Raw genomic sequence first — 20,000 nt, 5'->3', positions numbered from 1 at the left:
GCCTTTGAGCTGCCTCCCCATTGCTGTCAGCTCCACTGGTGTCTGTGTGATGGGCCAGATGGGCCTCTCAGCCCTCTCTGAAACACACAGTCACAGTCACAGTCCAGAATGGGCTCTAATGGCAGCAGTCTAGTGCTGTAGTCCCAAGGAAAACACTACACCTCGCCCTCTACAGCTTTAGAGATGGGCTTGGCGCTAATGTTAGGAGATCTCTGACAGACACCCAAAAGTAAATTCAGGCAATATTAGTCTATTAGTCACAGGCAGGTGGTACTGTTGGTGTTAATGCTGGTTGTAGTTTTAGAGAACCATATGCTTATGATTATCTGGTTGGTCAGCTGGAAAGCCAGGGAAGATAGTTAATACTGAGAGAATTTGGAGCAGAGTTTAGCAGTGAAGAGTAGGCTTTGGGATAACCATAGTACCCAACAATGAAAATAATCTCCTGTTTAGCAAGAGAAACATCAGACAGGACCATATCATTTGAAGGGGACAGTCTGTGCTCAGTGTAGGGATATAGACTGCATTACCATACAACAATTACCTATTTGAACAAAGTATTTAGTCACAGCTATTTTCAATTGATGAAAGTCAGGAAGTTCATTTCCACCAGCGTGTGTGTGTGTGGGCGTGCGTGTGTGCGTGCCTCTGCGTTCCTCCTAAGTGAACTTTGACCTTTCCCCTTTGTCCTGTTACCTCTGACCTCTCATTCTGCTCTGCATATTTCCCGGTGCAGACCAGTTCTTTGGCTACCCAGCAGAGACCCAGCATGCTTTGGGCCTTCAGTTGCAGTAGGGGAGTGGAGTCTGCTGTTCCGGAACCTACTGTACACACACATACACACACACACACACACACACACACACACACACACAGACTTGTTGTATGGATGCAATTAGGTTTACATACAAGCAGATACACAGTAACAGTACAGTGTGCACACCTGATGCACAGTAATGCCATTCTCTAGTGTATATTTAAACAGGGGCTAGCACAGTAAATGCTTCTTGTGAATGTGCCTCTTGTCTTGTTAGTTGTGCTGGTTCCCACGCAGGCAAGGGCACTCCACACACAGTGCCCTAAACACACACTTCTGGTCAGGCTGTTGATTCAGTTCAGTCTTAACGTGAGACCCTTTTTAATGGACGACTTGTGAAGAGTAAGGGCTGGAGCCTCCCTTCTCTCCCTCCTTCCCTCCCCTGCCATCCAGGGGAAACGCATAATGTTCATTAAAGTGCTGATGCATGATAAATGATGAATGATAAATGATGGATGAATTAGTGGGTACTCTAGGAAGTAATAACTTCAATAGAGAGAATTAGGATTGTGATTCAGTCTGGCTGCTGTGCCTCTGCTGACAGAGCAAGTTGGCAGCATCCCCAAGGTTACAGGTTGGATTCCCACGGAGCACACACACATTACTGATGAAGTGAATACTTCCCCTGAGCTGTACATGTCTTAAGGTAAAACTGTCTGAGAGATAAATAAAAATAAATAAATATAAATCCAAGAACAGAATTAGATTTGGGCTTCAGGGAGCGTGTGTGTTTGATGTTATATGTTGATATGTATGAAGCCATCTTCCAGGATTTGTTGACTTGAGACGAATGCGTATACACTTTGCTACAGGTTCTCGGTGAACCATGTGGTCACAATCACAATGAGGGCTATGGTATACTCTATGTGTAGCGCCAAGTGAACATGACTGAGAGATATCGTATGGTTATGTATACAACCTCTGTTCTCTGAAGGAGAACATGAGACGTTAACCCTTTCTGCCCTATTGACTCCTGAATCTGGCCAGCCGGTCACTTCAGAATGTTGAAAGAGGAAGAATATTTCACAGACACTCCCTTATATAATGCAAAAAAAATTCCCCTAGACGGGTGATTGGAGATTGGTTCAGATCGATGACATCAATGACTTTCCATTGGTTAATGTCTCATGTTCTTCAATGAACCGAGGTTATACATAACTATATGCGTACATGCAAAAACACACTGGCTCTATTTAAAAACTCAACAACCATTCCATCGATTCAAAGGGACAATATATATATATATATAAAGACACCAACAAACCAGTTCACTAACTCTTTGAAAATAAAAGAATGTTCCATAACAATGCAAGATTCTAAAATTCCATGTTAAGTTAGATGGGGTCAGATATTCTTTAGAATGCTTATTCTACAACATTTGCTGAAGGATAATGTACAACCATTTTAACATATTTCCACCAACTGGATTTTCATGGACTTTTACTATGGTGTTTAGATCACCAATTGAAATATAAAAATGTGAAAATAAATTCTGTTACAAGGTCAGACCTTACTTTGCCTGGACTATTCTGGGTGTTCTGTTATTTGTGTCACGATCCAGACTGTGTCACAAAAGAGAGTGACTCACACTAATGGCTGTGATCATCCTGATACCTCACTTCCTGTTATTACCTAATTCCCTCGACGTGTCTGACAAGGGTCCAGACTGTTAAAGAAAGGACAAGCAGCTCATGACACTGTGTCGTTTTCCAGTGGTCAGAAGCATGCCGTGTACACTATAACACTCCTGTATGATCTGATGGATTTCACAGGCACTTTTGCATGCACCCACACATGGTATTTATATCAATGATTGATACATGCCTAGAGCAGAAATAGCTACTTCTGGTTAAGTGCTCAAAATAAACCGATGGATAGATGCCGGGAATAGTACAAATCTGTCATGTATTTCATACACACACACACACACACACACACACAGACGCACGCGCACACACACACACACACACACACACACATACAAACATATTGTGTTGTACATATTTGTAAGTGTAACGTGTATTGTCAGCTTTACTGTTGTTTGTTAAAGGTTTGTTACCTTTGGGGGTGTTGTCATGGCATCAGGGGGTGTTGTCTGTGTCTGTGCTCTGCTCCTCCAGGTGCTTGGCCACACATTCCTGCACTGACACGCTCACACAAAGACCCCTCCATGAAACTTTGAAGGATTTAGGTTGCCTGGCTATGCTCATGAAATGTAGACACGCTTATCTTATTTGGTCAACTATGTGAAGGCTTTGGTTTTACTGCTCCTCAGCTTCAGCAGTCTCGGTAGCACCATATTTAATATATTTGTGCTCAGGCTACAGGCTACACCCTTCACAAGCAGCTTATTCGTCTGTACTTTCAGCTATCCTAGCTGAACTACTTGCCCTGTTGGTCCACATCAATGGTGGATGTCATGTCATTAATGAAAATGTTACCAGTGGCACCATGGTGCTCAACAGCACAGTAGTTGTCCTCTTTAGATGTCCATGACATGATGTGTTGGACAGCAGTAGAGAGTCTAAGACAGTGGCAGATACAGTGGAGGCATACCAGTCATTGTGTGTCAGTTGGTTTTCATGAGACATCAAGTCTCCAAAAACAGTTGGAGCAAAATTATAGTTGGATCACCTGTTCATTCCCTTTGGTGGTAGATCATAGCCTGATAAAGTAACTTCATTATTACACTTTTGAAGATAATTCATTTTCAGAATGTCTACAAATTTTTATATGGTGAGGGAGAGATAAACACACTGTTTTCACAACACTAACTAGTTGTACATTTGTGTTGGTAGAGCTTAAACATTTGTCCCCTGACAGTCAAAGAGTACATGCACATACAATGTATTCTAAGCACAACTGAGATTGGGAATAATTGCATAGTAAAATGCATGCTGTGCATCTCAAATCTTCACATTTGAATTGAAATACTAATTATGAGTTCACAGTATTTAAAAAAAACAAACAAATTCACCTTGAAAGGAGGGGTCAACAACGTTGATACATAACTACCAAAGGCAGCCCTATGTACCCATGTTGTCCAGGAGCCTTAGAAATACACTAATGTATATATATATAGATAAGACTAGTGGTCTAACTACTTAAGCATGCAAACACCAACAACAGCACAGTTGATGTTGATCAAATTTGCTGTTGACTGTTGTCTAAATGGTAGTTGGTGATGCTGTGCTGAAAAAGCCTTATATTTTCACTGAGTGGTTCGACTCAAACCACTGAACTGCATGATGCATAGCCTCGGCAGGAGATGGAAAAAGGTGAAGACAGGTGTGTTTATTTCCCCTTTACGATGAGCATATGAATTTCCATGAGCATCAAAATGAATTTCAAGGTGCAATTAAAATACACTTTATAAAACCTCTGCTGTTGAAGCCACTGCTGCTTAAAATGTACACATAAAATCAAGATGCACTGTTGCTTTATTATCTTTTGATTGCTAATTGACACATTGATCAAATGTATGTGATATGATGTTGTAATAGTATGTAGCTGCTTTTAAACATCTTCACTCTCATTGCACAAACACATCCTCATATAAATGTTGTGCTGAAAATGTAAATTTACCAAATAGGACTTCCCCTAAAAGTATTTCAGCAGAGTAGTTGGATTTGTTGTTTGCAATAAACATGTTAAAGGGAGTATTATAAAACATCGCCTTCATCAGTTTTAGTAGAATGGATAGATAGATAGATAGATAGATAGATAGATAGATACTTTATTGATCCCCAAGGGGAAATTCAAGAATGGCATGCGACCTGAATAGCACGGACTGCTTGAAAATGCCTAGTCAGAGTTAAAGTATTCTATATGGACCAATTCTGAATTAGGATGTTAGAGAGGACGTCTTGAGGGATTTTTTTGGAGCCGTAACTGCACTTTATTACAACACAGCCTTACCACTGTGTCATTCAGCCCTAGTTTATGTTCACGTCTAGATTTGACAACTGTTAAAATTACAATGTAAAATAATTGTAATACTTGCATAAATCTACCTGAAAATTATGTTTAATAAAGCCATTTAACCCTCCTATTGTGTTAGGGTCATAGTGACCCACATTTTTAAATACGGCAAAATGATAGAAATTAAGTGATCAATCTTCATGGCTGTCCATTTAGCTTCCTAAAATGACCCCAAAAACTAATATTTGTTGATTTTTTTAATCACTGTGACTGTACATGTTATAAAAAAGGTGACACCTATTATGTTAGGGTCAATATGACAAAGTAATGTAATGACAGTTGTTCTGTCTCACTGACTCAGTGTCTCAGTGTGTTATAAACTAGTCAGATTTCTTTATACTCATAATTTCATGCTAAAATGTCTATTTTTAAAAAAAGCTAATTTACAATGCTGGCATAGTAGCTACAATATGCATTGCAAGCATGGTTTTCTATAGTGCAGCAAAACCATGGACCCCCTCCACTGACCTCTTTTCAATTCATTTTTTTTTTATGTGTTAAGATCTTGACATAACATCAAAGGGGATGGTTGATGATTGCACACAATTGTTAGACTGCAGTATAGAGCATTGCATTAATTAACAATTTAGTCAGCATGAGATGATCCTACAGCTTGGCTAATGCACAGTATAGGCCTACGAGAGATAGAGATAACCTATAGAAGGTGGAAAAAATAGCTTTTGCTCAAACGTAGGTATATGTTATCGCTCCATAAATGCATGCCCCACAGTAGATTATTCCTTAGATAATCTACTTTATCTGGTGTAAAGGACTTATATGCCTCAAAAATGTCCTTAATGTCTTCCGTAATAACACCCCACCCCTCATGTCTGAAATCCCTTTAACAAACTCACTTTCTCTATAATTCCGAGCCTTGAATGAGTCATCACTCTACCTGTCACCATCCTTTATTTTTTCAGCTGTAACCAAGGTTTGGTATTGAAATATTATAATTGGTACAGTATATAATTGCTACAAGGTTAATTCAAAAGGTGGCACTATTGATTTGATTTATCACTAAATGGTCTCATTTTTGTAAATGTAATAACCTAAATAGTCTAAATATAATATTAGTAAAACATTTTTGTGGGGCTGAATAATAGTTGTTTAAGTATTATTGTTTTTAACTATGTTTACAACATTTCCATACATTTGGATTGCATGTGGCCTTCTGGGGGCGCTAGAGAGTCACACAATTAGCTGACTTGGTAAACATGGTAACATTCACTATCTGGTTGAATTATAGTGAAGTAAAAGTAATGCTGTGTCAAACTGTAAAGCCTGTACTTAAATGTTAAGGTGAGTTATAAGATATGAAATATATATCAGGTCAAAATGACCCTAACATAATCAGCGTTTATAAGAGGGTGTGTGCATGGTGGTCTGTGGAAACCTCAATTACGGAACCAAATAGTTTATAATGTCAAGGGTTTTAGACTGTCACTCAGTCCATTCATGTATGAAAGCATGTTTGAGCCAAAAAAATCAATGTCTGAAAAAATGTAGTCTCAGTCTCTAACACACACACACACACACACACACACAGACACACACACACACACACATACATACAGGCATACCATTTCCCCATAGTGTCCCCCATGTGAATAAGTTATTGAGACTTGAAACTTCTCTACTTCTCTCTTCTGACTGTCTGTGTCTTCTTGTCTGTCTGTCTGTCTCACTGTCTCTTGCTGTCACAGAGGACTTGTCTGATAATGAAGAGATCTTCCCCAAAGAGATCACCAAGTGGAACTCCAATGATCTCATGGACAAGATTGAGGCCACTGATTCAGAGGAGACTGCTGGTGAGTGTGTGTGTGTGTGTGTGTGTGTGTGTGTGTGTGTGTGCGCGTGCATGTATATTGGAACAGTGATAAACATTATAATCTATTATAGTAATACAGGGAAATCCCTTTTAACAACATAAAAGGATAATGAATGTCCTTCCTTCAGCAATATGATGGAACATTTTGAGTGGATCAGGCTGATGAAAAAAGCCCAGTGATGAGGCTTAATTATTCTGAATGCTTTAGTGCAGGCCTGTAATTGTCAGTTATTATAATTCATTCCCTGCAGGTAAATGAGTGTGGTATTAGATCTAAATGAAAACTGCTGGTTACATTTTAACCAGTTTCAAATTTTAATTAAAAATGAAAAATAACACTATTGATGAATACATATTCACATTGAAAAACGTGGCTGCCTTTATTAAATATGATTGGAAGCCTTTACCCATGCTTTTTATAGCCTACCACAGTCAGCTTCAGTCAATTAAAATGTTAAAATGGATCTAGGTTTTGAAAACGTACCACTGTTTCATGCAGGGGGATTTTACCTGAATAACACGTTGTCATTGTCTTTGTATTGTCTCTGAGTGTGATGTTCATTCGTTTGTTTCTTGAAGGTGAACTGGGCGGAGACTATGCCAGGGCAGCCAGTGAGGAGAGACTAGAGGAGGTGAGTGTGACCAAGATTGACCAATCAGAGCATGGCAGCGCAGACAGACGTTAAGCCACAATGACCTGGCCTGTGGCGCCACTCCAGTCTCACCTGGTTTCCTCCATCTTTGAACCTCCATACTTTGTTTGCTGAAGGTAGCTATAGGTTACACTGATTTGAGCCCAACCCTGACACAAACATGAAAGACACGGTGACCAGTTGGAAGAGGAAGTACTATGGCAATAAGAGAGGTCCTTTGACTACTGTGTATTTGCCCAGACCATGCTATCTGTTTATCTTATTGGGTTGTCTTGTTGACTAATGCACAGAAACTAAAAGTCAAGGAGAGGCATACAGTGTTACGGCAGGATCTGTACTCAGGGAAGACAACCTCCACTTCCTCTCTATACTCCACGCTTAGCTTGATGATATTAGTTGATGTTTGTGGAATCATATGGGGTTCCTAAAGTCATCAAACAATATGTATTGTGATGATCAGAGGATTATTTTAGACAAAATGTCATGCTTTGTGCCTCATTTCCATGCTTTGCACATGGCTGTAGATCTCTAGAGCTGATATAGAATGATTATAGATGCATGTACAATAGGTATAGATTCCATATGGAACTGAGGTGATGCAGTAAATCCATATGTGTCTCGGGACTGATCAGGTTCAAGGATAAGATCAGGACAGTCAAGATCAAGACCAGGAGAGTCATTCTTCTAGTGTTTTTTGTCCCTTTGCACTTGCTGTAGATGTGTGGCCACGCCTCCATCCCCACTATCTTGGTGACCAGGCACCTGTCAGTAAGTAACCTGCAGCCTCTGCTCCAGTGGCGCAAACACGTGCTACAATGCTCACCGCCGCACCTGTTGCTATGGAAACAGCCACTGTGGTGTCATTCTCTGAAGCCTCTGTTAACCAGATCTCACTCTTATTTACTTCTAATTTGTCTTACTCTGCTAATAGAGACTGTCACTTATAGATGTGACTAATACAGCAGGCTAACAGAGGTTTGGGATGAAAAGCCCGCAGTACTGGCTGGTTCTAAGTGACATGGTGCTTGTTTGAGCGATTGCAGTTTGTGTCTGCACAGCTGGAACAGAACCCAGTGTTTCCTAGTGCATCCTCTACCTCCGTCTACAAGTAGAACCCAAGAGAATGTGCGTGTGTGTGCGTGTGTGTGTGTGTGTGTTACGAATCAGCCCAGATCCAGAACTGAAGCCCTACCCTTAACCCAAACCCCCCCCCCCCCCCCGCCCCATACCCCTCCCCCCTTCTGTGGTCCACGTCTGGAGTGGAGTCAGCAGTTGATTGGCGCCCGTGTCGTAGTCTGGGGTGGCAGTGTTGACCGGGGCTAGTGACCGTGTAGTGTCCATGTTCTGTGGCTGTGCGTCTGTGAGTCTGGTTGGGCCACTGAGGCAGAGGGGGAAGAGAGGACGATATGAAGGATGACCAGCCTGAACTGGACCTCATCATTGCTCATCTTAGTTTGTCAGGGATGGAATTTAGTGTTTTAATTAAAGGCTCTTTAAAATTTATTTTCCAACGAGTGGCTTCAGTTTGTCATTTCAGTGCTGTGATAATAAAAATAAAAATAAAAAAAGATAACTGGATATTTGGTGATATCCTGTTACTAGTACTGAGTGAGTCCACATACACCATTATTCTATAGCTGCATATGGACACAGCAAAAAAGATGTGCTGTCTCCTATCAGCTACCAGCCCAACACACACACACATATTTGTTATTCTTTTTTCATTTCATGATATAATATGTACTGTCAGGCACACTGGCAGTTTGTGTGAGGGTTTGCATGCAAATATGGAATCGAATTTCAATTTGTTTTCTGCCGACAGCGTTAGCTTCATGTACAATTGCATTCTCTTTATCTCTATCTTTATCTGCTTCCTCTGCATTGTACATTGTAGCACCAGTGAATGTGTATCAGGCATGACAATCAGACTACATGTAAATACACACCTAGCTTACAGAAGAGTCTAGTGTAGTATAGTGCTATTATTTAGTGTTAGATTGTCAGCGCTGCTGTCCTCAACACCATTAGTCACAGGTCATGATGACCAGTGAAAGGTGGCTACATTTGTAAGCAGTGACATTAGTGGCATCATCTTGTAGAAGCAGAGAAGAGGTGGAAGGACAGACGAGTGCTTCAGGCCCTCTCTGCTCTGCTGTAGTCTCCTCCTCTTTGTCCTCTCTGTTGTTCCCATGTCCCTCTTCTTCTCCACCCCAAATCCATGCGTCTGCTGAATCAGCCATGCATTTGGTTCACCGCTCCTGCGTTGCTCCATCCAACTACGGCCTTCCGTTTTAACATCTATTTTTTTTGTTCATCTGCATACATATGTTACTCAATCATTAATCCATTCATCCATCTATCCATCCATCTCTCCTTTTAGTCATGGTTTCTTTGTCTTTATATTCCTAATCTCTCTCTCTCTCTCTCTCTTTCTCTCTCTCTCTCTCTCTCTCTCTCCTCTCTCTCTCTCTCTCTCTCTCTCTCTCTCTCTCTCTCTCTCTCCCGGCAGGATGGTTCCTCCCAGCCTACTCTGCAGGTGTGCAGCACGCACGTGTTGATCCTGGTGTTGCATGGCGGGAACATCCTGGACTCTGGGGGCGGAGAGCCCAGCTCCAAGCAGGCCGACGTCAACACGCTGTCGTCGGCTTTCGACTCGGTGATGCGCGTGCACTACCCCTCCGCACTGGGACACATCGCCATCCGCCTGGTGCCCTGCCCCGCCATCTGCGCTGAGGCTTTCTCCCTGGTGTCCAAGTGAGAACACACACACGCACACACACACACACACACATGCACACATGGACACACACACATGCACACACACACACACACACACATGCACACACATGCACACACACATGCACACAAATGCACACATGCACACACGTGCACCGATGTGTGTAATTGTAAACCTGGTCATACAAATATTTATATGTAAGCATGTGTGAGGTATACCATTACCAGTCATCAGCCATCCCTCATCTCACCTGAAGTCCCATCCCTACGACTGCCCTATCATCGCCTATTGCTCTCCCCCTGCCCGGATTCCTAGCCCGCGCAGCCTAGTGACCCACTACTTGCCCTATGACAACTCCTAATCCCCTTGGACAATTAATTTCCTACACTGGACTATTTAAACTTTCTGACACTAAGATGACAATAAGATTCATGCATTATCATACTGGATATGTAGCCATCCCACCTCTTTGTAACAATTGCAGCTATGTATGCCACTATAAACACATATTGTACATGACTGGGAATAAACCCAATTCTAGATCAATGTAAGCCTACAGATATACACAGACGGATGAATAAGACACATGTAGTGTAATGATGACTGCAGAAGACCACACCTCTGATTGAGTTATGTGTGTGTGTGTGTGTGTGTGTGTGTGTGTGTGTGTGTGTGTGTGTAGTCTGAGCCCCTACAGTTATGACGAGGGCTGTCTGAGCAGCAGTCAGGACCACATCCCCCTGGCGGCCCTCCCCCTCCTGGCCACTTCCTCTCCGCAGTACCAGGAAGCCGTGGCCACGGTCATCACCAGAGCCAACCAGGTGTACGCTGACTTCATCAGGTCCCTAGATGGGGCGGCCTTCTCAGGACAGGTGAGCTTTCAACAGTCTCGGGTAATATACCTCTGTGCTTGCTATCTTACTTACCTATGTATTTTCACTGTTAAAATATAGATTGCTGTCAGTAGAGTTGACCAGTAGTGCATATGGCTTTGCTCTGTGTGTGTTTCTCAGGTGTGTTTAATAGGAGACTGTGTTGGGGGCATCCTGGGCTTTGATGCCTTGTGCAGCAGTTCTCAGACAGTCTGTGAGAGCCAGAACAGCAGTCGCCGTGGCAGCCTTGTCAGTGTACAGGTCTGTCACCTTTGGCCTTTGTCTTTCAGCTTTAATCAGCTGTCTCATGTGTTAGCATAGCATTAGCAAATATGTAAGATCAGATTACTACTGTACGTATGTATAGTACTGTCTAATGTATCTGTGTCTAATATAACAGACATAACAGACAGCTTTGTGAAATGATATGTACTGTATATAAAAATACATTTTATACATGTTCTATTTTCTGTTCTCTGGCTGTGTGTGTGTGTGTGTGCGTGTGTGTGTGTGTGTGTGTGTGTCTGTGTGTGTGTCTGTGTGTATGTGTGTGTGTGTGTGTGTGTGTTTCCCTCTCTCCAGGACCCGGAGCTGCTCTCCCCAGGGATTGTGATAAACTGCGGTCCCCCGTCGCCCACTCTGTCTCTCGAAGGCAGCCGGCAGCTGAGTCGCAGCAACATCGACATCCCGCGAGCAGGGGGTGCCGAAGAGCCAACACGTCAGAGCCTTCGCAAGAAGAGCGACTCCTCCACCTATGAGATTGACACCATCAAACACCACCATGACTTCCTCACCAGGTTTGTCAGTGTGTGTGAGATGAATGACAACATAGACCTGTGGAGGTGTTTGTGAGATATTTATTCAAACCTCTGTCATGTATTCTACAGAGCAATAGAACAATTCTGACATCTTTTGCTGTGTTTTTCATTGTGTGTGTGTGTGTGTGTGTGTGTGTGTGTGTGTGTGTGTAGTCTGCACAGCAGTGTGCTGCGTGCAGAGACAGGTTCCCGCAGGTCTAGTAACAGCACTATGCTGGAGGGTGGGGCCCTGGGCAGGTTTGACTTTGACGTGGCCGACTTCTTCCTATTCGGCTCCCCGCTGGGACTGGTGCTCGCTCTGCGCAAGACTGTCATCCCATCATTAGAGGGTAAGGCGAGTACACACACACACTCTCACACACTCTCACACACACACACACACACACACACACACACAGCAGACATGTCCCTCTCAGCGGTCCTTCATTTCTCCTCTCCTCTGTGTGTGTGTGTGTGTGTGTGTGTGTCTCCCCCTAGTGGCGCTGATGCGTCCTGCCTGTCAGCAGGTGTATAATCTGTTCCACCCAGCCGACCCGTCTGCCTCGCGGGTGGAGCCGCTGCTGGAGAAGAAGTTCCACCTGCTGCCCCCCTTCAGCGTGCCGCGCTACCAGCGCTTCCCTTTGGGGGACGGCAACTCCGCTCTGCTAGGTGAGACTCACTCACTAAAACACACACACAAACACACACACACACACACACACGCGCATGCATCAAGCACAGATGCCCGACCATGGTGCATTTCACCTCAGAAACACACTTGCACACACACACAAACACACACACACACACACACCGCTTGTCACAGACACCCTGTTTTACTCTCTCATACTTGCAAAAATGCATATGGCTACTAAGGCTATGTCCATATGTAGCCAGGTATCTTTAAAAACACATATTGGTCCTCCTCCATATTTGAAAAGAATCCCATTCACACGGGTGTGCAAAAACAGCCGTTAAAAGCTATCAAGAACATGTCAATCAGGCAAATGGCGATGTTGGCCAATCAGAGACCTGAAAACATTTCAAACAAGGGAGAAAATGACATGTCACAAACTCTGTTTTCTTTGTCCACACATGCAAATAAATTTTTTGAAAATATCCACTTTGGCCGGGTAAAAAAAAAAAAAAAAAAAAGTTTTCTTTGGTCATGTGGAGTTTTCTTGTGGCTGAAAGGCCAAAATGTATAAATAATGCATAAAAAGTATCTGGCTTGTGAACACAGCCTAAAATTGTCAGTGTATTTTAAATCTGTTGTACGTGATGGCTAATTGCTAGAAAATGATTTATCCTTTAAAGGAAACTACTAGAAAGCAAGAGAGGTGTGAGAGAGAGAGAGAGAGAGAGAGAGAGAGAGAGAGAGAGAGAGAGAGAGAGAGAGCAAGGTTGGGTGGAGCATTCTTTTGAGTTTACACTGACCACTACAGTTGGAAATAACTGGGCTGATTGGGTTGAGAGAGCCGTCATCTGGCAGCTGTGACTTTCACAAGTCCATGAGAGTGAAGCTATACTTAGCTCATGTCTAGGTCAGACACAGGCTATTGGAGTGGATGTCAAGGTTACTCTGAGATTGTGCAAAGCCCATGTTAAGGTTTTGCACAGGGTGCTTCCCCATTGTGGCCTTTAGTCTGGTGGAAAAATGCATCACACTGAATCCACAATGACTGTTGAGAGCTACGCTTTTCAAATGTGGTCACAAGGGAGGCCATTTGGCATTAGTCGGTGATTTGATCACAGGAGTTTTGGAAGTCAGTATACTTTGAGTATTCTTTGAGATTTAGGTTTCTACAAAATTCCATTCCTTTGTTCTATCTTAGAAATATTCAAGTCAAAGATGAGTTTTGACTTGATGGGGAGAGAGTGACTATTGTGAGTGTTGCACTCATCTTGATGCAATCATCCCCAGCATCCACTGTCTGTCTCTCAGCTCTGAAACACAAGGCTCTCCAGAGGGAACTCAGTGTTGTCATGTGGTGTCTCCTTCTTCTTCTTCTTCTTCTTCTTCTCTCTCTCTCTCTCTCTCTCTCTCTCCTCCCTTTTTCTGTTCTCTGCTCATGGCTGCGAGGTGATGTTTTTTTGTCTTACCTGTCTTTCTTTTGTCTTACCTGTCTTTCTGTTGCCCACTCCTCCCTGACCTTATGGCGTCTGCTCCTCAATTGACCTTCTCCTCAATTGACCTCTGACTCCCGCCGTGACCCTTTGACCATTTGCCCCTGACCCCTATCAGTGGAGACGATACAGAGCCAAGCACAGCTGCTGCTCGAGACCGCCCCCCGGTGTACGGAGGCCGCCAGTGAGACCAGCATCCCTGTTCCCGTACTCAGCCTGCAGGATGGCTTTCTCAGGGCCCCAACGCCCTGCCCGCCTGAGTGTGTGTAGCCTCTCCCGCCCATCCATCCGCCTGCCACTATTTGCGTTTGTGCGTCCGTGTGTGTGTCTGTGTGTGTGTCTGTGTGTCTGTGTCTGTGTGTGTGCAGTAGCAAGTGGGAGTGTTTATTGGTGTGTGTTTGTTGAGTTGACTTTCAGGCATCACTCAATTTGAATGGACTTGCTGCATGTTTTGTATGACTGTGTCTGTACGCACCTGTGCCTGTCAAGCAGTTTCATAGCTGTGTTTGCATATATGTGTGTTTGCAGTAGATGAAGTACTACATCCATACTCACGCTTAAAAAACAAAACAATTCTAAGAGGTGTTGGTTAAAGGGGTATTTGTTGTGCTGAAATCAACCTGTATGCTACTGCTATTTTAAATGTTTTAAATAATCTTAAGCCACAACGGCAGAATGTGTGTTGTTTTCTTGTGGTATATTTATTAGTTTAATTCAAAAGTCATTGTGAAGAGACATACTGTAGAGGTCTAAATAGCTGAGTTGGTGTAGGGATCAAATGTAAACTGGAATACCTGGATTGTGCACTCCCTGCCAAAATATGACATTTCTTCAACTTAAGGTAATAGAAAACAGAATATAGTTCTGCAGAAACAGTTGGATGGAAGTTTTGCATGATATCAATTATCCCACATAACATCTGCATCTGCATAAATGTTCATTGACCAAATTCAGGTGTTTGTGTTTTACTTCACAGAGAGGTCTTCTGAGTTGTCTTATTATTGGATTCTTTTTTCCATTGGAAAAATTAATTGGATCAAAATTGGAATCCTGATGCATTCCTAAAATCAAACGTTTGAGTGCAGCACCTTCACACCAGTAAGAAAAACAAAGGTTATGTTACAGTTCAGAAGATCTCTAAAACCCATTGCATTTGTATGGTGACACATTGTGCCTTGTCTTTGTGAGGTGTTGTCAGTGCCGTGTGTCTGAGTGGGTACGTATGTGCATACACATTTGTGAGAGACTCTAATGGTATGTCCTTTGTTTATGCACTCACTAGCGGATGTTGTTCAGTCTCATGGTGGTGCCTTCGTGGACAGTTCGTCCCCCTCCTCCCCACTCACTGCACCCCTCTGTCGAGTTCACCGGAGGGGCAGTGAGGTCAGCATGGCCAGCCAGGTTTCAGGGATGGCAGACAGCTACACTGCCACCAACATAGCTAACAGTAAGTGTGTCCATTGCTCTCATGCATACCCCTCCCCTCTCTCTGTTCTCTCTCTCCTTCCTGTGCTCTGTCTTGTCTCCCTCTCTTCTCCTCTCCTCTGTTTCTACTGTCTGTCCATCTCTTCACTCTTTTCCGTCTCTCCACTCAACTGCAACATCACACCTCACTTATGCTGTCATATGGCTTACTTGTATTGTCTCCCACATGCGTGCACACACACACACACACACACACACACACACACACACACACACACACACACACACACACACACACACACACACACACACACACACATTGCGACAGTACACCCCACTGTCAATGCAAGCAATACTAAGTAGCATGTAATAACATGTATAAAAGCTACTCAATGTAATTTTCTAACTACACTTGTTTATGCTCTTATGAAACATTCAATACACGTTATGTCATACAATACTACATTATGTCAACTCACAGCAGTCTCATGCACGATTCATCCTTGAGATGGAGGTATTTGTGAAGCTGCTGTCCAGTCTTTTGTGGTGTCCAGCTCCTCCTCAAACTCACTGTCTGACTGTAAATGCATAGGAGACATGTGTTGCATTTACAGTACTGCCCCTCATCTGTCTGCCATGTGTGCCCAGAGGATGCTCCATATGCTGGGACCTTCTGCCTGCTGCTCTGCCTGAGCCTGGCTGCAATCAGGACCACCACACCACCATACCACACTACAACACCACCACACCACCACAACACCACCACACCACCATACCACACTACAACACCACCACACCACCATACCACACTACAACACCACCACACCACCACAACACCACCACACCACCATACCACACTACAACACCACCACACCACTACCACACCACCACAACACCACCATACCACACTACAACACCACCACACCACTACCACGCCACCACAACACCACCACACCACCATACCACACTACAACACCACCACACCACTACAACACCACCACACCACATCACCACACCATGAAAACATATTGATTGTCAAATAATGACATAGACGGTTTAAATGCGGGAGCAGCAAGTAATTTATTTTCAGTGATATTGGTTAAATAACAGTCATGATTGAGACGTTCGAAGCCTAGTGCTGCAGATTACAGAAAAACGCACAGGTTGAAAAACGTATCTCCCGTATATGGTTGCTAATCTTCAGCCTGAAGTGCAGGTTGCTAGCAGTGGAATGTACTGTAGCAGAGGGGGCTACAATGTAATAAGGTAAAATCTGAATCTCACCATGGGGAGCAATGAGCTTGTTTCCCCGCAATAAGACGGTCCTATAACGGGGTGATATGAGACAGCTGGAAAGTTGCAACGTTGAGCTCCCCCACACATTGAAACCAACCCCGATCTGCTCGCTGCAGTCAGGGGCTTCTGTGAAGATAGCACAAAGTCGAAAGTGGTACACAGTCTATGAACATGGGGGCGACATATAGCTATTTCTCCCAGGGCGCAGGATTGCCTTCCGCCGGCCCTGACCCCACCACCCAAGCGACACCACCACACCACTCCAAACCACACCACCATGTTACACCACATCACCCACACCACATCACCCACACCACACCACCACACCACCACATCACCCACACCACCATGTCACACCACCACACCACACCACCATGTCACACCACACCACACCACTACACCACACCACATCACCCACACCACACCACCATGTCACACCACATAACCCACACCACACCATGTCACACCACACCACCACACCACACCACCACACCACACCACACCACCACACCACACCACCAATACCACACCACACCACACCATGTCACACCAGTACACCACACCACCACAACACACCACCACACCACACCACGCCACCACACCACACCACACCACACCACACCACATAACCCACACCACACCATGTCACACCACACCATGTCACACCACACCACCACATCACCCACACCACACCACGCCACCACCACACCACATCACCCACACCACCACCCCACCACATCACCCACACCACCACACCACACCACACCACACCACATCACCCACACCACCACCCCACCACATCACCCACACCACCACGCCACCACCACACCACATCACCCACCCCACCACCCCACCACCACACCACATCACCCACACCACACCACACCACACCACATCACCCACCCCACCACCACACCACATCACCCACACCACCACACCACACCACACCACACCACATCACCCACACCACCACCCCACCACATCACCCACACCACCACCCCACCACCACACCACATCACCCACACCACCACCCCACCACATCACCCACACCACCACCCCACCACCACACCACATCAACCACACCACACCACATCACATCACCCACACCACCACCCCACCACCACACCACATCACCCACACCACCACACCACACCACACCACACCACCACACCCACCAGCCAAACCACCACACCACACCACACCACCACAACACACCAACACTTACCCGAGCCCCAGTCCCTAGTCAGGGAAGAACAGACATTAATTACTCTGTTGTGTTTGTTGCTTTAAAAAAACTGCATTTTGGTTTTATAAAAGAAATGGAGCAAAGGATTTATGTGTTTGGTATGATCAAAGTTCTACAAGAATACTCTTCTCAGTGACTGTGGTTTAATAAGAGTTTAGGTAAGAATAATGACTATTTTAGTGTGCATTTGACGGTTTCTGTTACAGGCCTTGAACTCTCACAGAGTTGGTTGAATTATCAATAAATCTAACCTCTAAAGTGAAATATTAAATTGATCTACTGGCATGAAAACTGGTATGATTGCTTGGTGCTATCTAAAGGATGCTGATATACAATATACAGTATCCTTTTTTTATTTCCCTGAGTTTTTCAGCAGTAGCATCAGAGGATTTGAGTTGTGGTTTGTTCCTCTCCCTGGTGTCTTCAGCCTCAGCCAGATCAGATGCAGTCCAGCCTTCAAAGAAGAGTGGCCTGCTGGCCCAGCTGGCCTTGACCTCTCAGGCCTCGGTCAAGTTCTTTCTGAGGAGTCCCCCACAATCCCGTAGAAAGGCAGGGGCCAACTGCTCCACAATACTGGTCACTGCTCCCGAACCAGATCCGGGACATGTCTTAGAACTGGATCTTAAATCCGAACCGATGTCCAAGCAAAGCTCCATAGAGACAGAGCTCACAACACCGGATGAAGACTTGTCGCCAACTATGGGCTTCGGTCGATTGACCTCAGCAGCTCTGGACTTTGCCATGTGTGATCTGACCTCTCTGGACTCCCTGCCTGACATTGAGCAAGGTACCCGTGTAGCGTCATGTGTGGGTGTGAAGGAATCTGTCTCTCCTGTCAGACTCTCTCGGAGCTGAACCTCGTCTTCTGTGTACCGCCGGGACTGATAGGCTCTTTCGGGCTTATCTCTCTCTCCCCTCCTCTTACTTCCTAATAGAATTCTAACACCAAGACTCATATTATGACAGGTGGTGGGATTCTTACCACCACCACTGTCACTTGACATGATGATGATGATCCATCATGTGGCACTGGCTTTTAATCTTGCAGGATTTCTTTGGATTTACTTTTCCCCCTGTTTTTCATTATGATCCCAGGACAGACATTCTGAAATGTCTTCTAGCTCTTGCATGATTGATTATTGTAATACAGTTACAATCACATTACAGTCTTAACAGCTACAATCTAACGCTAATGTAATCACTAACTTCTTAAATTCACTGCATGGGAGGGAACATGATTTGGCTTGGGAGTGGCACTGTGTCTTCCCTGTGTACTCGTATGTGGTGATAATACTGTTCTTTGCAGCTTGAGCAAATGTGGCCAAAATGGATATCTCCAGTTGTGAATATTATACTGAGAAAACTTGCTTTGTGTACTTAGAGTACTGACTTGAGGATGTTTGGTGATTTAGATGTGTAGTTTGCTCCACTCTACCTTTAAACCTGGGGAAGGTGATCATATCCATTAAGTTATCCATTATTATGATTGTATTCCAGGTTTATTCCACCCAAAGAGCCACACACTTGATTCCACTATAATCAGCACCTCCTTGACCTCCAGAGATTGTTTTCTTTTCACACTAGTGCCCCCAGCTTGGTTGGAAGTCACCGTGGGTGACATTGCGAGCTCACGGAGTAGGTGGCATTTTGAGCCTGTGCAGCATGTTGACCTATTCGTTGCTTCCTGCTTCAGTCGCTGCTCGCTGGTGGGGTAGCAAGAGGCTGGACTTTGCACTCTACTGCCCTGACGCACTCACCGCCTTCCCCACCATCGCCCTGCCTCACCTCTTCCATGCTTCCTATTGGGAGTCCACAGATGTGGTGTCCTTCCTGTTGCGCCAGGTAAGAGAACTACACTACCCACAATTCTCAGGGCCGCACTGTTGCCCAGAAGCAATTATACATGTGATGTATAGGATGTACTGTACTACACACAACCTCCGTGGATGACGTTGACATAATAGACACATAATATATTGGCACATCTGCTGTGTGTAGTGGGCAGTTGCAGTAAAGGCAGACCGGCTGTAACCACTCTCTTCCCTCTTGACAGGTGATGCGTCACGAGAACGCCAGCATCCTGGAGCTGGATGGCAGGGAGGTGTCGGAGTTCACGCCCTCTAAACCGCGGGAGAAGTGGCAGCGCAAGCGCACCCACGTGAAGATCAGGGTTAGCGCGCGCTCCGTCCTAGTGCCTTTGGGCCTCCACACACTCATGATT

General features: G+C 44.5%; 1 protein-coding gene across 5 annotated transcripts in view; it reads left to right on the top strand.

Annotated features, from left to right (window-relative positions):
- LOC143106665 (membrane-associated phosphatidylinositol transfer protein 2-like) overlaps positions 1 to 20,000 on the top strand; it is a 55,172-nt gene that overhangs the window by 31,935 nt on the left and 3,237 nt on the right. For 2 of the 5 annotated variants that reach the window (XM_076271053.1, XM_076271054.1), the window contains 13 exons: positions 6,502 to 6,606; positions 7,206 to 7,258; positions 9,789 to 10,033; positions 10,699 to 10,888; positions 11,030 to 11,149; positions 11,471 to 11,685; positions 11,860 to 12,035; positions 12,184 to 12,354; positions 13,931 to 14,074; positions 15,095 to 15,259; positions 18,207 to 18,566; positions 19,473 to 19,621; positions 19,833 to 19,949. In XM_076271053.1, the coding sequence (XP_076127168.1) occupies positions 6,502 to 6,606; positions 7,206 to 7,258; positions 9,789 to 10,033; positions 10,699 to 10,888; positions 11,030 to 11,149; positions 11,471 to 11,685; positions 11,860 to 12,035; positions 12,184 to 12,354; positions 13,931 to 14,074; positions 15,095 to 15,259; positions 18,207 to 18,566; positions 19,473 to 19,621; positions 19,833 to 19,949 (2,210 nt within the window). The remainder of the gene's footprint in view (positions 1 to 6,501; positions 6,607 to 7,205; positions 7,259 to 9,788; positions 10,034 to 10,698; positions 10,889 to 11,029; positions 11,150 to 11,470; positions 11,686 to 11,859; positions 12,036 to 12,183; positions 12,355 to 13,930; positions 14,075 to 15,094; positions 15,260 to 18,206; positions 18,567 to 19,472; positions 19,622 to 19,832; positions 19,950 to 20,000) is intronic. The other 3 variants (XM_076271055.1, XM_076271056.1, XM_076271057.1) reach the window with 3 other exon arrangements.

Source organism: Alosa pseudoharengus, unplaced genomic scaffold (genome assembly GCF_046254945.1).
Source record: "Alosa pseudoharengus isolate Yale_2024_CS ecotype anadromous, Long Island Sound unplaced genomic scaffold, YU_APseudo_1.1 YU_APseudo_1.1_scf_6, whole genome shotgun sequence".
NCBI lineage: Eukaryota > Metazoa > Chordata > Actinopteri > Clupeiformes > Clupeidae > Alosa > Alosa pseudoharengus.
Note: the sequence above shows the minus strand (reverse complement) of the source record. Positions and strands in the feature narration are given on the sequence as shown.